The 23,782-nt window shown below is 41.2% G+C and overlaps 1 protein-coding gene across 2 annotated transcripts in view; it reads right to left on the bottom strand.

The window, feature by feature from the left end:
• The window catches only part of REEP3 (receptor accessory protein 3), a gene marked incomplete at both ends in the record, with an annotated part of 40,426 nt that extends 17,474 nt beyond the window's left edge, over positions 1 to 22,952 (bottom strand). Inside the window, 2 exons of one of the 2 annotated variants that reach the window (XM_080621587.1) lie at positions 1,161 to 1,233; positions 22,897 to 22,952. In XM_080621587.1, the coding sequence (XP_080477713.1) occupies positions 1,161 to 1,233; positions 22,897 to 22,928 (105 nt within the window). The remainder of the gene's footprint in view (positions 1 to 1,160; positions 1,234 to 22,896) is intronic. The other variant, XM_080621586.1, reaches the window with a different exon arrangement.
• Between the last annotated feature and the right edge of the window lie 830 nt (positions 22,953 to 23,782).

Here is a 23,782-nt window from a genome sequence, read left to right on the forward strand (position 1 = left end):
CTTTGCATTATGTACCTTCCTGACAGGGTAAAGTAAGCATGAGACAAAAAATTATTCTTTTTTTTTTTTTTTTAATCTCCCAGAAGCTTCGGTCTGGCACACACCAACTCTACATGCACAAGTAAGCTCTAATCAGCTTGTACTCAGAAACCAGAAGTATGAATACGATGTACACTTTGGAGCCCTGATGGAGCAATCAGACTACATGCAAGACATACAAGGGGAACAACAACAGCTACTGCATTCTACTATTGCAACCACGTACAAATCAGAGACATCACACATCCAGACAGCAGCACTAGGTCACAGCTAGAGGTGCCAAGTTAAAGTGATGGCACTGACTCCATCCTGAGTCAGGCAGCCAAGTTAAGAACAAGGTTCAGGAGAGAATATAGGTTAGTTGCCAAAAGGCTGCCTCTTAAAATAGGGAAGTAACCCCATGACCAAAAGCTCCTTGTGACTGCAACTGGGTAACATTCTTGTGGTAATCTATCATTGCTTACACTGAAAAGTAAATAATTTAACAGATTAATTCTAAACTGCAGTAACTACAGTAATTGTGTTTTTCTCCACCTTACTTTTCTGTCTGTTCTTCTTTCCTCCACATCACCTTACCCAAATATTTTCCTTCTCTGGTTACATTTTTTCCTCCTCTTTGAAGAACAACAGATTAGCCACAGCCACCCTTTTTTTGGGTGGATTTGAATTCCCTACTGAGCTCTATAAAAATGACAATTATACTCCTATTATTCTTCAAGTGGTCACTGAGAATCAATTTGCCATTGCTTATACTATAGGTGTTAGCAGAATCAGAGAACCTTTATTCCACTCCCGCCCAAAAGTGCATTATTTTGGCCACTTCACTGAAATGTAGTCAATGCTTTAAGGATTATGTTTAAAAATCCTCCTAAGAACATACATATACAGCATAATGTGTTGGACACATTTCAGCAAAGTCTGTGAGAAAGTCTGAGACACCTTACCTTAAATTTAGCCCTCCAGACAAAATCCCAGGATTAACACTAGGCTCACACAAGTGTTGTATCTAATACTAAGTCAAATAAAGATTTCATGTGATTTATTGCATTGTGCAATGAAAATTTCACAGTTGTATGTCAGCAGAGGTGTGTAATTAAGCAATTAAAAGGAGTATGACTTACATATTCTTTCACATTTTTTGTCTTCACAGCTTTGTATGAGTAGTATGCAGGATACAGCATCCCAAACACCAGCCTATTGGAAAACAAAAAGAGCATTCAGAATCTGTTATACTGTATATGACAAAACAGTGACAATACATTATTAGAGCAATGCAGCCAACTTAATAAAAAGGAATCCCATTGTCTAGTTTGGAAAAAAAACCCCAAAACCAAGATAAACCAAAACAAAAAAACCACAGTTACAGGTTGCTTGGAGGAAGTTTAGCAATACACAAAATAGAGCAACATGAACAGAAAGAGGCTGTGTGCCCTGAAAACAACAAATGGTTTCGTAAGACTGCCTCTAGTAGATAATGTAAAATTAGTAGCTCTTCTGGTTCAGCACAAGTAAAACCAGTCCTGCAATCTCCATACCGAAAGACTGTTTACACACTGGCAGTGTTCTCAGACTTAAAGAGCTCTAACAACTATAGGCAGGTAACCAGAATCACCTACTTTTATCAGAAGACTCTTCAAAAGCAATTTTAAGACAAGATTAATTACATTATTTAACCTCCACTTGCTAGAACTCTGCAGCAAAAACACATGGAAATGGAAGCAAGTAGGAATTAAACCAGTTTTGCTCAGATAACAAAGTTTCTGCTAAAATTAATCAAAAGTAAAGTGCAGAGCAGGGTGAGAGGGTGCCAAGCAATCCGTACAAAGGAAGGGAACAGAAAAAAGAGATCTGCTCTAACACAACTTCGTTACAACACAGAATTTTCTAGTTAAAAGTTTTGGATACAGACTTGTGGAACAGTTCTCATGAGAAATTGAACAGCAGTAGCTGGCATATCCCTGACAAATGCAAGATCCCCACCTTTTATTTTACCAGGTTGTTACATTTTGTAAAGTCAAGCAATTGCCTGCCCTTAATTCCAGCAAGCAGCAATTACGCGAAAGTCCGGCTGCATCTTTGCAGCATCACTTACAACTTGCTCAGGAAGAAACTGTGGAATTATGTGGAAGAAATTTATATTTGTACGGATACCCAGAGATCTAAGAGAATTCATAACTCTTAAGTAATTCAACTTCCCACCATTAGGCAAATGAAGGTGCATCACATGGGTTTGGGGTTTTGTTTGTTGTTTGCTTTGTTTTATTTTGATCAGAGTCCACCTGGGACAGACCTGACATGTGAGATTTCAACTCAAATGGTTGAAGTTTACTAAAGTAAATAATCAACTAAATTTAAAGTTTTTATTCTTGTGTCAGGTAGCTTTAAAAGAGTGGTTCTACCTACAGAGCTACTGCAGAAGACCGCATGACTCTACCAAGCTTTACTATTAAATCCAGAGAAGAATTCTAAGAACTTGTAGCCTACTCTACTGTTTAGTTGTTGTTTGCTTTTTATAAGCAACTATTCAAACAGCCTTCATCTTCTATAAGATGTTATTTGCAAAGACTACCACAGAACTTCCCCAGTAAGCAAAACATCAGTGTGATCTGAATTCAACCTGTTTGATATACACCATCTTCCAAGCACCACTGCTATGTAGGCAGAAGTTTTCTGCTTTGTAGGAAACCAATTTACAGTACTGAAGTCATCTCCATGTACTTATATACACAAGTGAGGAAAAAAAATAAATAGGGAATCGTTAACAGCAAAGGCGAGATACTTTCTTCAACATCACAGATACCATGGAAAACATTTCTCCATCTTGAGTGCAAGACAAACACATGGGAGGAAGCCTGTTGCAGGGGCAGGGGAACACTGGCAGAGGTACTAATGTTAAGCTATAAATGCCACAAGTGACGAAGGAGGATGAAATTATGGAAGCATAATTGCAGAGCCCTCTATGTTTGAAAGGGCCTTGTGAAGTCATATAGTCCCATCTCCTGCTCAAGTGAAAGTTGACATCAGATTTGGACCAGGCTACTTAAGGCTTCGGCCACTCAGGTCTTGTAGATTTCCGAAAAAATATTTCACATCCTCTCTGGGCAACCTGTTCCAATGCTTAATGAGCCTCCTAGTGCAAAGTTTCAATTATATCCAGTCAGAACCAGAAGTTTGTTACCATTGTCTCTCTTGACTGAGTAGCACAGCAAGAAAATGTGCCTGGCTCTTGTAAACTCAAAAAATTTATATAAGATTGTTAACAAATCTCCCTTTTCTCTTCTGGCTGAACAAGCTCAGTTCATTCAGACTCCCCTTCAGAAGCCATCTGCTATGACTATCTTGGTGGCCTCCACTGAACTTCCTCAAATAAATTAAAAGCTTTCTTGCACTAAGAAGCTCAAAGCTGGACACAGTCAAATGCATAAAACCTCACATCTATGTCCTCATCCTCTCCTGAATGTGTCGTATGTGTATATTTTCCTCATATTTTCCTCATTATCTTATTATAAAATTCAACTTCAGAAAAATCCCCAAACACCGAAGCATGTATTTTCTTAATTATAAAGAATAAAAAAGATTATAAGAAAAATAATTTGTTTTATTTTAGGACAATAAACAAATTAGTACCTGATTATAAGTAAGAATCAAAGCTAGTTAATCATGCATAGCTCTTTTCTAGGATGCATTCTCTTCTACAACACAAGACTAGATGAGAACATATCTTCTGGGGCACATTTGCAATTTCTGCATACATTGGGCCTTTACCCATACAACAGAGTTTTTATAGCTGATAGCAGCAGAGAAGCTGAAGGGCACTTCAAGCAGTCCTCCACAAGGGAAGATTCCTCTGTAGTGAGAAGGGGCAATGCACTGCAGATTACTTGAAACAATACTGATACGAAAAAGTGTAACTGGTTTACCATACCAGCAGTTTAAACCCTGGATCTCAAAGCTCAGATTTTCACAAATCACAGTAAACTGGAGTTTACAGAAGATGGATCCTGAAGCTCTTATGTATAGGCAAGCTGCTATCCACTGCAGCAGAGTTTACCTACATGTATCAGATGTTGAAATGCCCTCTGAAAGAGTCCAGACGACTTGAATTCCAGTTCAGCTAATCTGTAGAAGCCTATCCAAATACAGCCTTACTACAATCCAAAGACCTCTCCTCCTAAGGCCAAGAAAAACAAGAGTCAGAAAACACCAAATGGATTTATTCCCAACTATGAGGAAAGCCTGACAACACAGGTTAGAAACCTCACTTCACCCAAATAACAGGAGATCTGGAAACAGAAGGAAAATTAGACCAAACAACCTTTATTTGAATAAAATTCTTTAGACAATAGCTCTTCCCTTGTTTGGTTTTTTTTTTTGTTCCTGTGGAATATCCTGTTCAGCAACCCATCAGCTCTAACAGCTCTCACCTTTCCCTGTTCTCCTGGCTGAAATTATAACCATTAAGTATCAGAGATAAGGAAAGCCTTGATAATCCTAATAACATAACAGACTTCATAAAGGGAACAAATTTACCTGTTCAACAAAAAGATATAGAAGAGGTTCCTGAACACCATAACCACTATCAGCTGTCAGTTGGCTACATAATTACATGCCAGCAGTTACTGATCATCTGTACATCCCCAAATTGTCAAAAAACAGTCCAAAATTATTTAAATAGCTACCAGTGGCCTGCACATGTTAGTTTTTCGCTATGAAGCATACAATATAGAAACAGTTTGAATCTTTCACTTAACAGATTTTTTTGTCTGTACTTTTCCAGTCACTTTAACATCTAGTGGCATCACTTCTACTGAGAAAGGGGAAAAAAAAAAATAATCATATTTTTAAATTTAAACTGCAATTTATCCTCTGAATGTGCCACCCTCTCAAAACTCGTAGAAACAAGAAATAGGACAGAACAGAATTTTGAGAACACTGCTTTGGAAACAATTAATTCTCAAGCAGAAAGTGTACTACAGTAACAGTAAAAAAAAAAAAAAATCACAAGACGAAGCTAAGATGACTTCAAGTTAAATGAGAACACTAGCAGAAGATAAACACAATAAAAGGATCTGGTTCTCCACAAGTAGTTTAATTTTTATGTTACTTAATAGTGGTTAAATCAGGAGTCAGTAAGATCCCTATTTTAGCACTTTTTTCTTTTTTAAAATTTATTCTAGAAATCACTTTTTAACCACAAAAGAGGAAAAAAAAAAAAGGAAGAAACTTACCACCACAATATATCATGACTTATTAGTGTTCAACACTGCTGTAACACAGAACTGTTGGGATAAGTGTCATTTCCTCACTAGAAGTGTGTAAACAGTACTAAAATGAAAAACATCAGCACATTTCGCCAGCAATAATAAGAACCAGTATCCAAAAGTTTTACTTCCTAACTGCCAGATCTGACATTTGAAGTGTGACATGATGCTGCTGCCAGCTCTGACATCACTACCTCCTTCACACGGGCAAAATCATCTAGCCTTAGTTAAAGCTACCAGGAAACTTAACAGTGGAAAAGCCCATGAGTGCAGCTGAAGGTCAACAAATTCACTTTTAAACTCAACCTATACAGGACAGATTAGCATACAGGCAAAAGAGACATCACTGCAGCTGCCTGAAGCAGAAACACATACAACAGGAGCAGCCAGCCTGGACACCGTCAGTATCATTGACACAGATAGCTACAAAACAGCAGAGCATTTTCTAGTAGTTTTCTCATTTGCATCAATGCCCCCAAAAATGTCAATGTTGTTAGCAACACCTGCTGCTACGCATTGTAAGTTCATCTCTCCTCTGGTATTTCTACAGTAACCATACAACATGGCCCACTATTCCAAGGGTTGCCAAATTTAAAAGCTTAAAGTGTTCTTTTTAAAAGTGCAGTTTGTACTTCACACTGGGTATCTGCACATCGCACTAACGTAGCAGACAAAACCAAGGCCAGTTTCCACAGACAGAAACAGATTTCAGCTGAGTGTGATGTCACTCACTTTATTTTACTAGTAGATATATGAATAATACTGCTTACCAATGTATTTTTACTGCCAGTTGTAGGCCTAGCTATTTCACTTTTTCAGCTGTACTCAGCAACTAATGTAGCATTCCAGCTTTGGTACAGCCCCTTCCTCTACAGACATCTTGCTCCTTTAAAGAGAAATGTTTCTCAAATACACTAGAAGATTAAAATGAAAATGCAATGAAAGAAAAAAAAATCAAAAAGCCTTGATATTTGAATAAAACAATGTATTTGTGTATCCGTATAGCTGTATTGAAACAAACATAGCCTACTGCCTGTATTATCACATAATCTACAGTCTCACAGTTTAAACAGCTTTAAAGTGCACAACTATTTGAGAAACTCGTTTTTGAAGCAAAGCAACTGAGTTTGGAATTTGACTGGCAACTGGAAAAAACAGTCACCTGTACAAACCCTACTCAGACACTGAGCACATTTAACCTGGACAGTAAAAAACTCTAAAGCTAATGCTAAAAAAAAAAGGGGGGGAAAAAAAAAAAAAAAACAAACCAAAAACACAAAAGGAAAAAAACAAGACAAATGAAAGCCACCAAGTCTTCAAAAGGGCTACTTGCTTCCAGACTCCCAAAACACTAAGCCATTAAAGTAACACTGCATTTAAGATCTCAGTCTGTTCTCATTGCCAGAGTTGCCAAGTAGTAAGAAATAAGGTTTGGCACTTAGTTCTTTTGTTCCTCCGAAATGCAAAAAGACAAGGGCCACAAGTTTTCCCAGCAGTAAAAGCCATTCAGGAAACACTGTTCAGTAAGCGATACTTTGGAAATAAGTATCCCCCTGCTAAGCTCCCTTTCCTTAACAAATTTGGCAGTAGAGATGACACCGATTTGTCCACCCACTGACAGCGAGACCATCGTGGCACAAACCAGTAGAGAGCCAGATGTCTGCTAATGCGTGCATCTACAGTGGAAATATGCACCTACATCCTGAAGTACCACCAGATAGCATTTGGCAGGTTGGAGAACAAAAGAATCTTCCCCAACTACACAAAACAAATATAAATACCAACATCTGATACACTTCCTTACTTCGCTGACCATGCCCAGTTCCTTTTCCCAATACTAGTCTTTACTGCAAGTTATGATAGGAGCATCTTCAATTCTTGCCATATACACACAGAAGCTTTTCTAAAAGCTGGTCAGCCACCATGAAAACACCAGAAGTTACACAAATGACTCACAGCTGTTTGTGGTACTGCAGTATCTATGCAGAAGTTAAGCCTGATGTTGTCAGTATGCCCTGGTTTCCGCTGGGATAGAGTTGGTTTTTTCTTCCTAATAGCTGGTGCAAGCTGTGCTTTGGCTTTAGTCTGAGAACCCTGTTGATAATACACTGATGTTTTAGTTACTGCTAAGCAGCTCTTACCCTGATCAGGGACTTTTCAGTCTCTCATTCTCTGCCAGTGAGGAGGGGCACAAGACGCCAGGATGGAGCAGAGATAGGATAACTGACCCAAACTAGCCAAAGGGGTATTCCATACCACAGCACATCATGCCCAGCTAGGAAGAGTTACCTGGAAGGGACTGATCTCTGCTCAGGTTGGGCTGGGTATCAGTCAACTGGTGGTGAGCAATTGTACTGTGCATCACTTGGGTTTATTGTTGGTTTTTCCCTTTTCCCCTTTTGGTTTTGTATTTTCTTTCCTTGTTATTTCCTTTATCATTACTATCATTATACTGTACTTTAGTTATTCGACTGTTCTTATCTAAACCTGTGGGGTTTACATTCTTTCAATTCTTCTCACCCTGCCATTTTTGTCCTGAATGTTTTTGAAAGGCACTAGACAAAAATAAAGTTTTTCTCTCCAGCACTTGACAGAACTCAGTTCTCTTTTGCTACCATACAACTATACAACACTAACCATAATCTACACTAAAAGATTATGTATTCAAGTACTTACAAATACATTCAGAGCAAAATGCTAATCTGTTACAGGGACAGGACAGCCTGAAGACAAGATCCTGAATCTCACACCAAACTGTATTCTACTTCTTCTTCCAGCCCTCACCTTGAGCAAGAAGCAGGAGAAATCACGTAAATCCCACTAAAAGAATATACCTGCCAAGAGTAGCAAAGCTTAAACTCAGAAATTCCTTTAGCAGATTACAGTTACCAGAAGGCAGGAATGCCATCAGAAACAAGTCTGTTAAAATCGTCATAGCATTCTTACATACAGAATATCCCAAAAAGCCATAGAAAACACCCAGAAGCTCTGACAGATCTGAATAAAGCACATTCTTGAACACAGCAAGAAGGCTATTAACTTTCCAGCTTAGGAAGCTGGAATTCTCCAAAGTAACTGCCAGATTCTTGCAAAGCACAAAATAAACAAAAGTAATTACTCATTGAAATCACCTTAAAGTTTTAAGGGGAAAAGTGACCTTCCTACAAATCCCACTAGAAAGCTGAACTTTCCTCTGTCACAAACATTTAATAAGTCCTAAGTACAGTAACTGCAAGCAGTCTGATTGAAGACAATTAAGCTTTTTTTCCAATGCAGAGCTTCAGGCTCCATTACATGTATCCTATCCACTTGTATGTATGGAACACTACTTTACTCCCAGAATAGGGAACCTGTTGACAGATACTCTTCAAGTTCTGTCAGTACAGAAATAGCCCTGCCTGAACCTAGAAAGAAGTCCATAAAGAGCACACCGAAACAATTAGAAAATATCATCTTCTGTAAGGGATGTTGTGTACTGAAATCCGTGCGGAAGTACCGACATACTTACAGGCAAGATACATCAGTAAGATTGATAGCTTATTCATACAGGGTCACTGGGTTTCTCTCCAAGAAAACAAGATTTAGTTGCCAAGAGAATATTCAAGCCTTTAGCCCTTTCCTCTACAAAGAGATTTCTTTCAGTTTAAAATGAAGATTTTCATTTCCTGCTGTTATCTCAAGCAGGATTCACCTATAAATGCATCCTCCTAAGAATTCACATTTGTTTTCTCCATATGCTAAAAAAAAAAAAAAAAAAAAGCTGAAAGCACTGGAAACTTTCATAGCATTTTCTAGGTTGCATGTTACTCATTCTACCTGCTACTACAAAATCCTGTGTAACACAGTAAAGATCAGAGAGCAGCTTTAACTAACAATTACCTTCACAGCTAAACACACATTAGATAGGCTACCTCTTTAAGTGAGAATTAACTTTCAATTTCCAGCTCACAGCCCACATGCGTCTTGCAGACTATTAGGCCAGTTCAATCAGTAAACAATATACACCAAACTCAAGCCCCCTTGGGTTCCACTCTTCCAGTAACAAACCTCATGCATGCATGTCATAACAGCCCTCTTTCAGCAGCCTGTGGCAGTCTGGAACAAGATACTGCCAAAAAACAACTCCTGAAGAAAAATTCAGGCTACCTATGTCTAGAGATGGTGTACAAACCTCATGTTCAGGACTGACCAACTTGTCTTGTGCTGCTAGATTGGTTACATATTTTAACAGAAGGGTATAAGCCATCACCATGTCATTAAAAAAAAAAAAAATCAAACAAAAAACCACACCAGCTCTTAAACCGTGTCAAAAATGTACAGTCAAAAGGCCCAACAAACCCAGTAGTACAAAAATCCAAAAAGCTAGTACAGGAAAGCAAAACAGAAAACCTAGTAGGAATAAAAATCCTTATAAAACTCTTAGTCACTTCTCTGCATGCCTATCTATTCATTAATTTAGTTTAACATACATGTTTGACAACTACTATAATAGCTCTCTGAGTATCCCAGTACCATTTCCTGTTTACAGACTTACTAAGCTCAATCACATGTGTGGAGCAGTCAGCAGTGAGCTCCTAAGTTCCAGCACCCCCACAGAGGAACTGAAACAGAATTCATCTATAACACTTCCACGTGACATAGAGCAAACATTGAAGGCTTTCAATACAGAGTAACCCTTATTAGAGAACTTAAATATTTTGCCTAGCTCTTAGCTCAAGCTCAATCACAGACATTCATCCCTGCTGGAGAAGTATTTCCAGCCTACTTCTAGAAGTAAACTGCACACACTTTCCTAAACCACAAATAAGTTATCTTCTTTCACATTACCTTAAACAGTCCCTGATTTCACCCATTGCTATGACCATTTACAAGTGGAAGAAAGGTACTTGTGGTCTCACAACAGACACCTGTGGCATCAGGCAGGACCACAACTGAACATTGAGAACTGACATAGCTCTTGAAAGAACCTGGTATGACTCTGTTCAATGAAAATCATATGTGCTTTCCTTTTAACAATCACCAAGGAAACAGCTCGAGTAAAGATGCCAGAAGAGACAAACTGACTAATTTGCTACTTTCCATTTGAGAAAAAAAAAAAAAAAAAAAAAGATAAAAAAAACCCAAACCAACTCTAGGTTTCAGCAGATATTTTCTATTTGTATTTAGTACCTGCATGAATAAGCTTACTCCCTGGAGCAGGTGAAAAAGAACACAATTAGAACCACAAATATTTTTATAAATTAAAATATATGAAATATATGATATTTTATATATGAAAATATATAAAAAATTATTTTTATTTTAAAGACAAAAGCCTAAACCTACCATGGATGTTTAAAGAAACTATCATATAGCATAAACTTCATTTTAGGTGAGTATGCTTTAAAAAAGTTTACATAATAAAGGTAATTGACACAGGATAACATTTATGAGCTTCCGTGGTTTTGAAAAAGTTCTTTATGCTTCCTATTCTTAGAGGCACTACAGCCTCTACACATAGAGTTTCCATGAGCCACATGATCCTCTCAAATTTAGGATACTTCTGATGAGCTCCTAAGACACCAATAATTTAATGCAGATGAAGTGCTGAACAAGAGCAACATGAACGTTACAAATACAAGGTGTTTAATTTTATCATGAGCTTTAAAGTTATATAATGTATTTGATAATTAGTTTCTTGGCTGTGATAAACTGAAGTAAAAAATTACAGCTTTCTTACTTACCTACTTAGTAATCTTAGCTTTGTGTCTAGCACCTTCAAAAACAATTTTTTAGTAAGACTAGAAAATTTTGGTCATCCTCAACCAGTTTTGGAACCTAAAGCCTTCTTCAGCTTTGGAAAATAGCCTTAAACCTAGCCACTGCATTGGAGTTTCCCCATACTGGCCTCAGCCATCACTTAACGGTCTAGACTCATTTCCTCTAATACTTCAGAATACCATATAGCTAACAAAAAAAGATTTCCACTTGTATTTTTACTTTCTCAACTTTTCTTTTTCACTTTACATTGATCTCCTGGAGACTTTGGAGAATCATAGAATCATAGGTTAGGTTTGGAAAGGACCTTAAGATCATCTAGCTCCAACCCCTCTGCCATGGGTAGGGACACCCCACACTAAACCATGTCACCCAAGGCCTCATCCAACCTGGCCTTGAACACCCCCAAGGCTGGAGCATTCACAACCTCCCTGGGCAACGCATTCCAGTGCCTCACCACCCTCTCAGTAAAGAACTTCTTCCTTATAACCAATCTAAACTTCCCCTGGTTAACTTTGAACCCATTACCCCTTGTCCTATCACTACAGTCCCTAATGAAGAGTCCATCCCCAGCATCCTTACAGACCCCCTTCAGATACTGGAAGGCTGCTAGTTGATCTCCACGCAGCCTTCTCTTCTCCAGGCTGAACAGCCCCAACTTTCTCAACCTACCTTCATATGGGAGGTGCTCCAGTCCCCTGATCATCCTCGTGGCCCTCATCTAGACTTGCTCCAACAGTTCTATGTCCTTTTTATGTTGAGGACACCACAACCGCACACAATACTCCAAGTGAGGTCTCACGAGAGCAGAGTAGAGGGGCAGGATCACCTCCTTCGACCTGCTCCTCTGAGGTCACGCTCCTCTTGATGCAGCCCAGGACACAGTTGGCTTTCTGGGCTGTGAGCGCACACTGCCAGCTCATGTTCATTTTCTCATCCACCAACACCCCCAAGTCCTTCTCTGCAGGGCTGCTCTGAATCTCTTCTCTGCCCAACCTGTAGCTGTGCCTGGGATTGCTCTGACCCAGGTGGAGGACCTTGCACTTGTCATGATTAAACTTCATAAGGTTGGCATCAGCCCACCTCACAAGTGTGTCAAGGTTCTCTCCGGATGGCATCCCTTCCCTCCAGCATTATCAACTGAACCACACAGCTTGGTGTCACGGGCAAACTTGCCGAGGGCACACTCAATCCCACTGTCCATGTCAGCGACAAAGATGTTGTCATCAACACCAATCCCTGAGGGACACCACTCGTTACCGGTCTCCAGCCAGACATCAAGCCATTGACCACAACTCTTTGTGTGCAGCCATCCAGCCAGTTCTTTATCCTCCGAGTGCTCCACTCATTAAATTGATGTCTCTCCAATTTAGAGACAAGGATGTCATGTGGGACAGTGTCGAATGCTTTGCACAAGTCCAGGTAGATGACGTCAACTGCTCTGCCCCTGTCCATCAGTTCTGTAGCCCCATCATAGAAGGCCACCAAATTGGTCAGGCAGGATTTCCCCTTAGTGAAGCCATGCTGGCTGTCACCAAGCACCTCCTTGTTTTTCATGTGCCTAGCGTGCCTTCCAAGAGAATCTGCTCCAAGATTTTGCCAGGCACAGAGGTGAGACTGACTGGTCTGTAATTCCCCGGGTCATCCATATTCCCCTTCTTAAAAATGGGAGTTATATTTCCCTTTTTCCAATCACTGGAAATTTTATGTGACTGCCACGATTTTTCAAATATGATGGCCAGTGGCTTAGCAACTTCATTCACCAGCTCCTTCAGGACCCATGGATGGATTTCGTCAGGTCCCATGGACTTGTGTATGTTCAGGTTCTTAAGATGGTCTCAAACCAGATCCTTTCCTACAGTGGGCCTAAGGTCTTCATTCTCACATCTGCCTTCCAAGACTTGGGTGGTGTGGTCAGAGCATTTGCCAGTGAAGACCAAGACAAAGAAGTTATTAAGAACCTCAGCCTTCTCCAAATCCAGGGTAGCCAGTTCTCCTGATAGCTTCTGGAGAGGGCCCACGTTGTCACTAGTCTATCTTTTATTCACAATGAACCTATAGAATCCTGTTATCTTTAACATCCCTAGCCAAGTTTAATTCTAACTGGGCCTTCCTAACCTGGTCCCTAGCTTCCCAGACAACATCCCTGTACTCTTCCCAGGCTGCATGTCCTTGCTTCCACCTTCCATAAGCTGCTTTTTTCCTTCGAAGTTTCCTCAGCAGCTCCTTATCCATTCAAGGAGGTCTCCTGGCCCTCCTGCTGCACTTCCTTCTAGTTGGGATGCAACACTCCTGAGCTTGGAGCAGGTGATCCTTGAATAACAACCAGCAGTCTTGGGTCCCCCTGCCCTCTAGGGCTATATCCCATGGAACCTTACTAAGCAGGTTCCTGAAGAGGCCAAAGTCTGCTCTCTTGAAGTCCAGGGCAGTGAGCTTGCTGCACGCTCTTCTCACTGTCCTGAGGATCTTGAACTCGACCATCTTATGATTGCTGCAATCAAGGCTGCCCTGGAGCATCACATTTCCAACCAACCCTTCCCTGTTGGTGAGCACGAGGGCAAGCATGGCACCTCTCCTTGTTGGCTCCTCTATTACTTGCAGAAGGAAGTTGTCTTCCACACAATCGAGGAACCTCCTGGATTGCTTGTGCCAGGCCATACCATCCCTCCAACAGATGTCAGGGTGATTGAAGTCCCCCATGAGAACAAGTGAGCATGTAGGAATTCCTATCTGTCTATAGAGTGCTTCATCCACAGAGTCTTCTTGATCGGGCAGCCTGTAACAGATCCCCACAGTAATGTCTCCCATCACTGTTGTCCCTTTAACCCTGACCCACAAACTCTCTGTTGACTGATCACCTGTCCCCAGGCAGAGTTCCAGCCTATCCCTAACATAAATAACAACTCCCCCTCCTCGCCTGCTTGGCCTATCTTTTCTAAAGAGTCTGTAACATCCCATTCCAACACTCCAGTTACAGGAGCCATTCCATCATGTTTCTGTGATGCCTATTATATCATACCCCCGTAGATGTGCACACACCTCTAATTCCTCTTGTTTGTTCCCCATTCTATGGGCGTTTGTATAGAGGCATCTGAGCTGAGCTCCAAATGAAACCGGCTCATTGGCTGGAGCGGCTGGAATATCTCTACATTGCTCCAAGCATTTAATTATAGGTGCTGGCAACTGACTGGGAGAGCTGGGATGGAATGATGCCCCCCTCCCCCAACACATCTAGTTTAAAGCTTTCTTGACCAGACTGGCAAGCCTCCTACCAAAACTACTTTTCCCCTTCATTGTCAGACCAGCTCCAGCAGCCTCCAGCAGACCTGGCCTCCCAAATCAAGTCACAAGTTAAAACCCACAATCACGCCATCATTTGCTGGTCTAAGAGAGCATCTTCTCTCAACATTCTTGAAGCACATAAAAATCAAAATAACTAGCTATAGGAAACTAACATTTAAATAGGAGTGGTCCCAACTAAGAATTGCTTCTGCTTGTTCCAAGAAAAACCACATTTTATTTTTGTGCCATTTGTAAGTGAAAGACAAGCTGGGTTTAGAGAAAAAAGCAAAGGTCTTAAGCTGAAGGCCTGGAAAGCTCCTACTTAATGGCTGCAAACCCTAGAAGTTCAGGGTGTTGTTGCAGACCAGCCTCAAAGTCTTGCCACTCCCCAAAAAAGGCTACAGATTTACATGAATTTGAGCAAAGAATAAAAGTACAACCGCACAACACCAACTCTAAGTAAAAATTAGCCTGTATTACCTCTTCCCCAGACAACAGGGTTTTTTTGTTTTGACCATCACAAGTTATTTGCATCTCAGGTTTTGCCTTAAAGATAATGATTTCCAAACAATTCTGTTAACTCTTATGAACCAGAAAGGTATTTCTGAAGCCTCTTTCAAGCATTCAGAAATCAAACTTGTACACAGGAAAACGCTTCTTCTATGAAATTTGTATTTAGCAGATCTCACTGAGATAAGATCTGATACATCATTCTGAAGTATACAAGTTTCCTCAATTATAACCCATACTTAGAGAACTCTGTGAATATGCTGTTAGACACCAAGTCAGGAACTGACAACACACTAAATCTCTACCAAACTTATTCATATAGTTGTACTAGTAACTTAACCTTAATGTCAAAAATATCATGCTAAAAAATACTGCCATTTCTTCCCTTCTGAACCTAAATCATTTACTGGTTTTTATTTAGCACTAGTTTGAGAGGTAGGTTTTGTTCTTAAAACCAGATAATGCACGCTATGCTAATTAACCAAAAGTTCATTTTTGAGATAATTCTGTTAAAACAAATACATTTTATTGGTAATATGTAAGCAGGCCAAGAAACCAGAAAATAAAGAGCAAATGTAAGTGTGCTTTTCCAGAAAGGTGAAAGGTAATTTGCCTGTTTCGCATTACCCTCTTTACACAAACGTAAAATCCATTTTTTCTCAAGGTTAACCTTTATTCAAGAAAAAATAACAAAGTTCTGTATGTAGAACAGTATATATGAACAGCATATATGTAGAACTGCATATATGGCAAACTAATGACTGACAAACACACATTTTAAATGAATATGTATTTTATGTTTCTGTGGGTATATTGTCTTCAAGTAAACTTTCAGCTGTTGGCTGCTGGAAAATATTAATAGGTCAGATTCTTCTGACTTCTGGAAGTCTAATAGTAAATACACTTCAACTAGACATGCTTTGAGACATAAAGGAAACCATGTGTTCTAGAACAAAGTTCTAGTCTGGGGAAAAAGATTAGTAGACAAAAGTGAACAACAGCACAAAGCCAAATAAATAACCTTTTTTTTTTTTTTTTTTTGTTGTTACTATAACTCTTTAAGATAATGTTACCATACCATTAAAACTAATCAAGGTATCTCTAACCCAGTGACCACTTTCCTCACTCTCCTTTCCATGGCTCTGATCAGTGATTTACAAAACTGGGTGGAGGAGGAAATAACATAACCAGAATGTGGTAGGAAGGCACAAGCACAAACTGTTCTCTGATTTTCCCCTTCGATCACTGCAAGTTCCTACAGCCTTATTAGCAGAAAAGAGTAAAGCATCATGCCAGACTTCACACTTCATTTAAATGCTGTATTAAAGGCTTTTCAAAGAAATTGCACTTAGTTTTTAACACCAAATACAAGTTCCAACTGTCTTCAGGATATGTGAGCAATATTTCAAAGATGATAAACACAGGTAAAGCACTCACCTGGTTAAACCCACTTTCATGTCAATGCTTGCAGACTAGCTGTGAGACACAACAGAAACAGAAGTAATGCCCTATTATTTTGTCAGTGAAACATGGAACCAGAAAGTGACAGTGACAGCTGACAAAGGCTCAATACAGCAATAGCCACAACAGAGTGTTTTATTTTCCTGTATCTCCAAAAGCATCTTATCAGATTGGTTCTTCAGTGCCATCAAGACTCGTCATGTTTAAAGTCAGACTGGTTACTAAAAACCCTGCAATAATCTTTCCTATCTAGATTACATACCTCATCTCATTCGTTCAGCAGTAAATTGTAAGACTCTGTTTTGGTGGGTCTTTAAAATTTGAAAGATTCACAACAGAGAGATCGTATTGTTTTCAGCTGTAATATTTTCTTCTCTAAAAACCTAATACATTTATATAATAGTACAGGATTTGAAATTCCAAAATTTCAAAAACAGAATAAAAGGGTTCAAAAAGGTTAGAGAAAACTTCTTTACACATGAAGCACCAGAAGTTTCTGCCAGACGTGTTTTAACATATATTTTTCAATAATTTTTTGGCAAGGATTAAAAGTTATTGAGCCAAAATAACTTTTTTTTTTTGTTTGGTTAATATATCAGAATTAGGCTTCAGATCTTCCTCAGCCTTACATGTTTGTATGCAGGAGTTGGCTCTACATACAAAATAACCAGGGAAGACAAGCCATTCCATTTAAATTGCAGAAAGGCTCAAGAGCCTAAAATACGTTCAGTTGAAGCAGACATTGGTTTGTTGGACTTGCCAGAGTGGAGGTTGTCTGCTTTAATTAGAAACATTCTTTAGTGCCAGACCATGCAGGTTTTGGTATTTCTTTATCTACAATACATAGGACACAGATGTGGATTTCAGCACGTTTTGTAATAGAGTATACGCCAAGATCGTTAAGAAAGAATGTCAGACTCCACAGTATGCCTCTAGTTGTGCTCCATCTGTTTTGAGCGAGCTTTAGTCCACCCACTTGTCATGGGCTGTGAACACTGACCACGCATGCTCTGAATCTACACTATCACAAAACACGAGAGAGAAAAGAGCAGCTAGACTGCATAGCGAACATTAATTTACAAAAACGGCATGCTAGGCAGGCAGTGGAGACACTTACTTCTAACAATTTGTCAGAGCCAGTCATTTTGCACTGCACTAACTTGCAGAATAGGTATTACCAATCAAGTTCAGTGAGCAGACCCTTTTTGCTGTACATATTAGGACTGACTGAGAAGCTGAACTACAGGACAGAAGTGCTCTGATGATTTCACTGCTCAATTATGTAAATGTTTTTAAACTTTCACACAGATGAGACAATACACTTAATCCCTAGATTTACATATGCTTACAGATTTCAGCCTATAAAATTTAAGGCCTTTTAAAAAAATCTGACACCTTGTTTGGTTAGAAGAGCTTACAGCAGCTGCACCCTTATTACTGGAACTAGTTTCACCACAAGAAAAATTAAGCAGCAATGTGCATGTGAAGTATATAGTTTCAGAGCACACGTTAACCAGTCTGGTAATATGCTGATGCCAGAAACAATGCTGGTTATGTCCTGCAATTTTTCATTCTCAACATGCACTTACCTAGCAACTACACAAGCTGACACAGTTCACTGCAACAAGCAAAAGACTGACCTCTTTCAAGCATGCTAATTTTCATTTGGGTTGCCAAAAAAAAAAAAAAAAACAGACACAACTTTTGGAACCTCTGAAAAGTGGAATGAGGACAGGGGTGAAGGGCAGGATAGCCAATCCCAGAAACAGATGAGCCAGATCTGTTTAAGCATTGTATGAAGTGCCATGGCTAACTCATACATGGTGACTGAATCTTTGCAGTTCTGTGGTGAGACAGCCATTTCAGGACATCTATCCATCTCAGTCACACTATGACAGCAACTCCTTTTCCCTCATAGGTGCAGCAGCAATTTATGGGCCTTTAAACTGGAAGGATACCAGCAGGCATTCAGCATCCAACAGATTATGACATCCTTCATACTTCAGCTGGAACCATCCTGCCAGGAGAAGAGCAGGCTACAAACAGTCAAACTTTCCCACAAATGGTCCTTCTGACTTGAAGATGAGGTTGTATCCAGCTCCAGATGAGGCTGCTCCATCCATGCAGCATGTGATGGTATTGTTATTTAATTTCATCTGATAAATTATGTGTGTTTCAAGACAGCATGTTGGTTAGCAAACAAGAGGGTAAGTGGGTTTGTACTTACTTTTTCTAACCAAAATATTTGTATTCCAAGAGCAAGACACACCTCCAGGTTTACAATCAAAGCATAGACACCTACATAAAACATCACCACCACACTAAGCCAGATACTCCTGATGACAATCCAATCAGTACTGAAGCTATGGCTTCAGCCACCTATTCTCAGATTTCTATTAATTCTAGCAGCAGCTGGACATCTGGAAATGGTTGAACAACAACAGTAGAGGCATTAGAAGTAGAGTAAGAGGATGCCTTGGAAACTACCATGAAAGAAACAGCTCCAATCTAAAGTGGCAAAGAGACTAACACTACTACCTACCTTCAGGTCACCTCCTGCGTGCCTCAGTCTTTGACTCGCTTAATGTAGTTACAGTTACAAACTAATATTAGAATCATGCAACACTTGCTAAATCTTTAACTTGCACATCTTTTGCTTCTTGCAAGGCTCTAAAATGAGGGTGGGGAAGGCAGGCATTATAGGTACAAACAGACAGAAAAGTAACTACTAGTACCCAAGACTTCCTGTGGACCATTTACAACTCTCCCACCAGTCATGACCACTGACCAACTTTACTGGAAAAAAAAAACCAAACATATACTTAAACATGGGGGTAGAGAGAGTGTTACAAACCAACACAGATGGTGGAACTTTCATTTTTAAGTGAGGACAGAAAAAAAAAAAAAAGCTAACAGATTACAGCAGACAGTCTGCTTTAACAGATTGCAAGAACAAAATGGCCATCTACTTTGTATTTAGAATGCTTCACATCTTTGCTTGGCACAAGAGGACAGTCTGATCTCATCCATACCAGGCTGTGACTGACAAGTACTCGGCATGTTTACTATTAAATACTGCCTCAGCAACTGACATGTACACAATTGCTCAGACCTCACAAGTGATAAGAACAAGTAATCAAAGCAGACTAAAAGTCAGGCAAGGCTCTATTAGAAGTTACCAAGATGGGCAGCACAAGTTTTTAAAAAGCTATTCCCATCTTTAAAAACGAAGAACTTGAGAAACTGTACCATTTTGAGAAGTTTTCTGAGCCTCTGAGAGAAATTATTATCTGTTGGTTTTGGAAGCGAAGAAATGAAAAACCTTGCAGTAATCATTCTGAAAATTGTTCCAATAGCCAGTGCGTTTTAGAGTTAGTAACAACCTATACCTACTGCAACAGCACCCCATACACACGAAGCTTTAAAATTAAAAGGTGTTTTAATTATGTGCTTCAAGTCTCCTGCTTCTCGACCGAAACAAGACATGCAATTAGTACAAGGTATTTCACATGTTTAGATGCCTAAGTATAATAGCATCTATAATCCAAAGGGGAAAAAAAAAAAAAAATCATTAAGATGAAGTTCTGCCCAAGATTATTATGTGCAACAGTGAATTTGAACAACTGCCTGTTTCCTGTGCATGACTCTGAGACAATTCAATGCAATTAAGAATTGTAATTCTCTACTAGTTCCATTACCTAGCTCCTTAGAGCTTTACCCAAACTGTTCTAGTGGAGTTGATTAACCCAAAATTGCAAGCTCTCAAATTGAATCAGAAGTCAAGTTTGCTTTAGACATGCATGTCAGAACAAATCCCCCAAGTCAAAAGTCAGCAGAGGGCACTGTGACACACCTACAAATTAATATTTTGCTGCTCTTTTCGCCCTGAAAATTAGTAGGTCAGTCAGGAGCAGCCTTAACAACTGCTGCTCCTTCCAATCACTAGTATAGACAATAGGTATTCCTGATGGCTGCCCAATAGGGCTTCCTGGACTTGCTACGGACAATGTAGGATATCCATCACTCTCCTATACAACAGAAAGTCACCACACCAAAACTACAAGACTACATAAGAGACAACCCCAGGTCTCAGCAGCTACATGGTGATTAAAAATATTTTTTATCTTTCTTATGGCTTTTAAGGAAAAGGTAGTATATGCCTTCTGAACTCATGACAAGTCAGAGAAACAAAGCCACTGGAACAGGTATGTCTAGAAAGAGACCAGGAAAAAAAATCAGATCAAATTGAGCAATATTACATAGTGGACACTAAGAAAAAGGTCAAGGAGGACAGCCTCAGAACCACTGAAATTAAAACCTCTTATGTCACACCACAGCTACTGTGCTACTTCCCACCTTCCTTTTCCACGTGAATTTTGCCCTATTAAGCAAAGTTAAACAATAGTCTCAAAGCCGTCCAAGTTCTCACTGAACAGTTTCCCCTTCCTGGGAAGCTGAACACTGGCAAACTAGTTAAGTCCCACAGCTACGAAACAAGGACACAAAAAGGTGGAAAAGATTTATAAATAATATTAAGGACTCCCTTCTTAGCAAAAATAATTAGGGCACACAAATGACTGACCAAGAGCAACCAGAAAACCAAACTACACAGAACTGCACAATACATTGTCCTTTATTGCCTCTTGCAGTGAACCCATGGATAGCAGTAGCTATTCTCTTCATTCCCTGTCTATTGGTTCAGGCCCACAGAGGACTTAATCCTCAAAATTCAAATACAACCCTTGGCAATCCATTTCAGGGGAAAAGCAACTAACTTCTCTGGAATCCAGTCATAACTCGGCATCGCTGGTGTTACCCTTAGAATCAACACAGACTAAGTTGTTAAAATAAAAACCTCTCTGGTTGGTGCTTTTACATAACAAAGCAGAAACAGGTTCAGCAGTTACATTTGATTTACAGAAAGTCAGTGTATGCCTCTTGCCTGTAGTACTTGTGTACTGGCAATGGGAAGGCCACATTGACAAACTGCACCAACAGCAATTCTTCTCACAGCTTCTCTCTTCCAAACCAGCGTCATGCTTTGCCAGTCCTGGAACATGATGCTCTTTTCACAAGTTTCAATTGTCTGACAAATCTCAGGGAGGGCAGGGAGAGTGACTGCTACTTATGTAGGTAGCTAGATTACAGAAGGAAAACGTATGTGGCAGTATGAGAAGGCTTCCTGACAACAAAGTTTTCAGATGAAATTGCACCAGACAGCTTAAGGGGGATGTTTGTCACCAACAGGACAGGGAAACCCTATTAGACCCTGCTTTGGGTTATACAATTCTGCTCCATACTTTGCACTAATTCAGACATTTGTAGGACTGCTTTGTGAGCAGATTCACTTCATTTGCCTAGCAAAAAGTCACACACAGCAAATCTCAGCTCAAGCAACCCAATAAGCACTGGGCCCCCTCAGTCACAGAGCTACTCAGCAAGGAGCACAAGGAAGACTCAGCTGCTCAAATATTACTCAACATTTATTAGGGAATATTATTCAAATGAGCAAAATAACCCATCAGTTTCATGAACAAACAGTACAATGCATAAAAAAAGACTAGAGGCTGCACTGGAGTTTACCTTTTCTCAAGTAAAACTTGGACAACACATAAGATGGTTCTTCTCACCTAAGGAAGTTTGCCCCTTTGGGTGCCAAAAACTCCGCTTTACAAAGACTAGGACACAATAACACTGTCAGTCTACCTCTGCATCAGCTGATGACCTATACTCACCGCAGACACCCATTTCCCGGTCCCCACTGTTCTCCTAGCCCTTTCAGCTCTGGCACAAGTTAAAGAGAAAAACAGTTACCAAACAGATTTTATAGGTTCACCTGAATCAATTTACAAGCAGTGCTCACTATTTATGTGACAGGCACCAGCAGCCTAAGCTTCTTGCCTCTACAGCCCTAGGAAACATGCCCTTACAGTAAGACACAAAGTGTGACCAGGACAACCTGTGCTCTCTGGGAGCTCGGTGCTGGTTTTGTGGGGGCTTCCGGGAGCGAAACGACCCTCTGAGGCACCAGACAGCCCAACCGCTGCCAGACAAGTCCAACTGTCACTCTCGAGCAGAACCACAGCGCCCACTACCTCGCCCATTTTGGGGGGAGGGGAGAGGGAGAGAGGAGAAAGAAGGCAGGGAATAGGTTGCTCCTCATTAAACTCCTAGAAGCGGACTAGTTTATTTAAACACAGCGCTTCTAAAGCCGTCGGCTGACGCAGAACCGCGGCACTTCGGCCCAGGCGCCCGCTCCCCTCACCGCAGCCCAGCTGGCCCCGCACGACGCGGCCCCGCCGCACCGGAGGAAGCCGCCCCACCTGCGCCGGGAGTGGCGAAGCCGGCCGCTCTATCGCCCGCGGTCCAACAGCGGCTCGACAGCCACCCAGAGGGAGCAGGGCGCCCAACTGAGAGGGACAGGGGGAAGGGGAGAACGGGTTAAAAGGGGAAAGGCGGTAGGGGATCCGCCTCCCTCCCACCACCCTCATCCCAGCCCCGCCGGGGGAAGCCCCGGGCCCGCCCACGCCCGGGCGACGAGCCGCTCTGGCCGCCGCTGTCTCCCTCCCCGCAGCCCAGCACTCACACCACGGCCCGGGAGATCATCCAGGAGACCATCGCGACAGCCGCGCGTCCCCTCCGCCGGCCGTGCTCGAATGGCGTGGCCCCGCCCCCGCCAGCCCGCCCCCTTGGCTCGGCGGACTCGCGCATGCGCCCTAGCGGCGGCGCGGGCCCGGGAGCTGTGGGCGGGGGGAGTTAGGTGAGTTTCTGCCAGTGGCGAGTAGGGGTGGTGTGTTCTCCCTCGGGCAGGGCAGGGCACGGCACGGCACGGCACGGCACGGCACGGTTCGGTTCGGTTCTCCCGAGGCGCGCTCCGGTGGGTGGCTGGCCTGCCGGCGCGGTGGGTTTGTCCTGCAGCAGTGCTGCCTGGTTTTAGACTGCCATGGGAACTGAGCTTTGCACAGCACCCACCAGGCCTGTCCACGAAGGAGAAAGGAGTAGATACAATGAATTAAGAGCGCAATAAGGTACCCTTTCTCCCCTCATCGCTTCCCTTCGGAGCACAGCGACCAACTCTAGAAGAAAGGCAGGTTGGGACCCATTACCATTGCCTTTTACTTGCATTCCCCGTGTGCTCGTATCCTATTTGCTGTAGGATGTCTCAGAACATTAATTTCACACATTCAGGTCTCTCTGCTGTGGGACAGAGCATGCCCAGCCCCTTGTGCGTGTGCTGAAGGGGTTAGATAAGGGCACAGCACTTTACCTGGTTGAAGCCCTCACTTTAAGAGCAGAGCTGTGGAGCCGGCTGACTCCCCAGGGCTGCAGCACCAGTATGAGCTGCCACAGGTAGGTGCTTCTCCTCCATACTTGTTTAAAAGCACTCAGTCCCAAAGGCTGTCTAGGACACATCCTTACATAGGCTGTGCAGACTGCTACTTGTAGTTGATCCAAAAGTTCAGGTAACTGTA

Source organism: Psittacula echo (genome assembly GCF_963264785.1).
Source record: "Psittacula echo genome assembly, chromosome: 6".
Taxonomy (NCBI): domain Eukaryota; kingdom Metazoa; phylum Chordata; class Aves; order Psittaciformes; family Psittacidae; genus Psittacula; species Psittacula echo.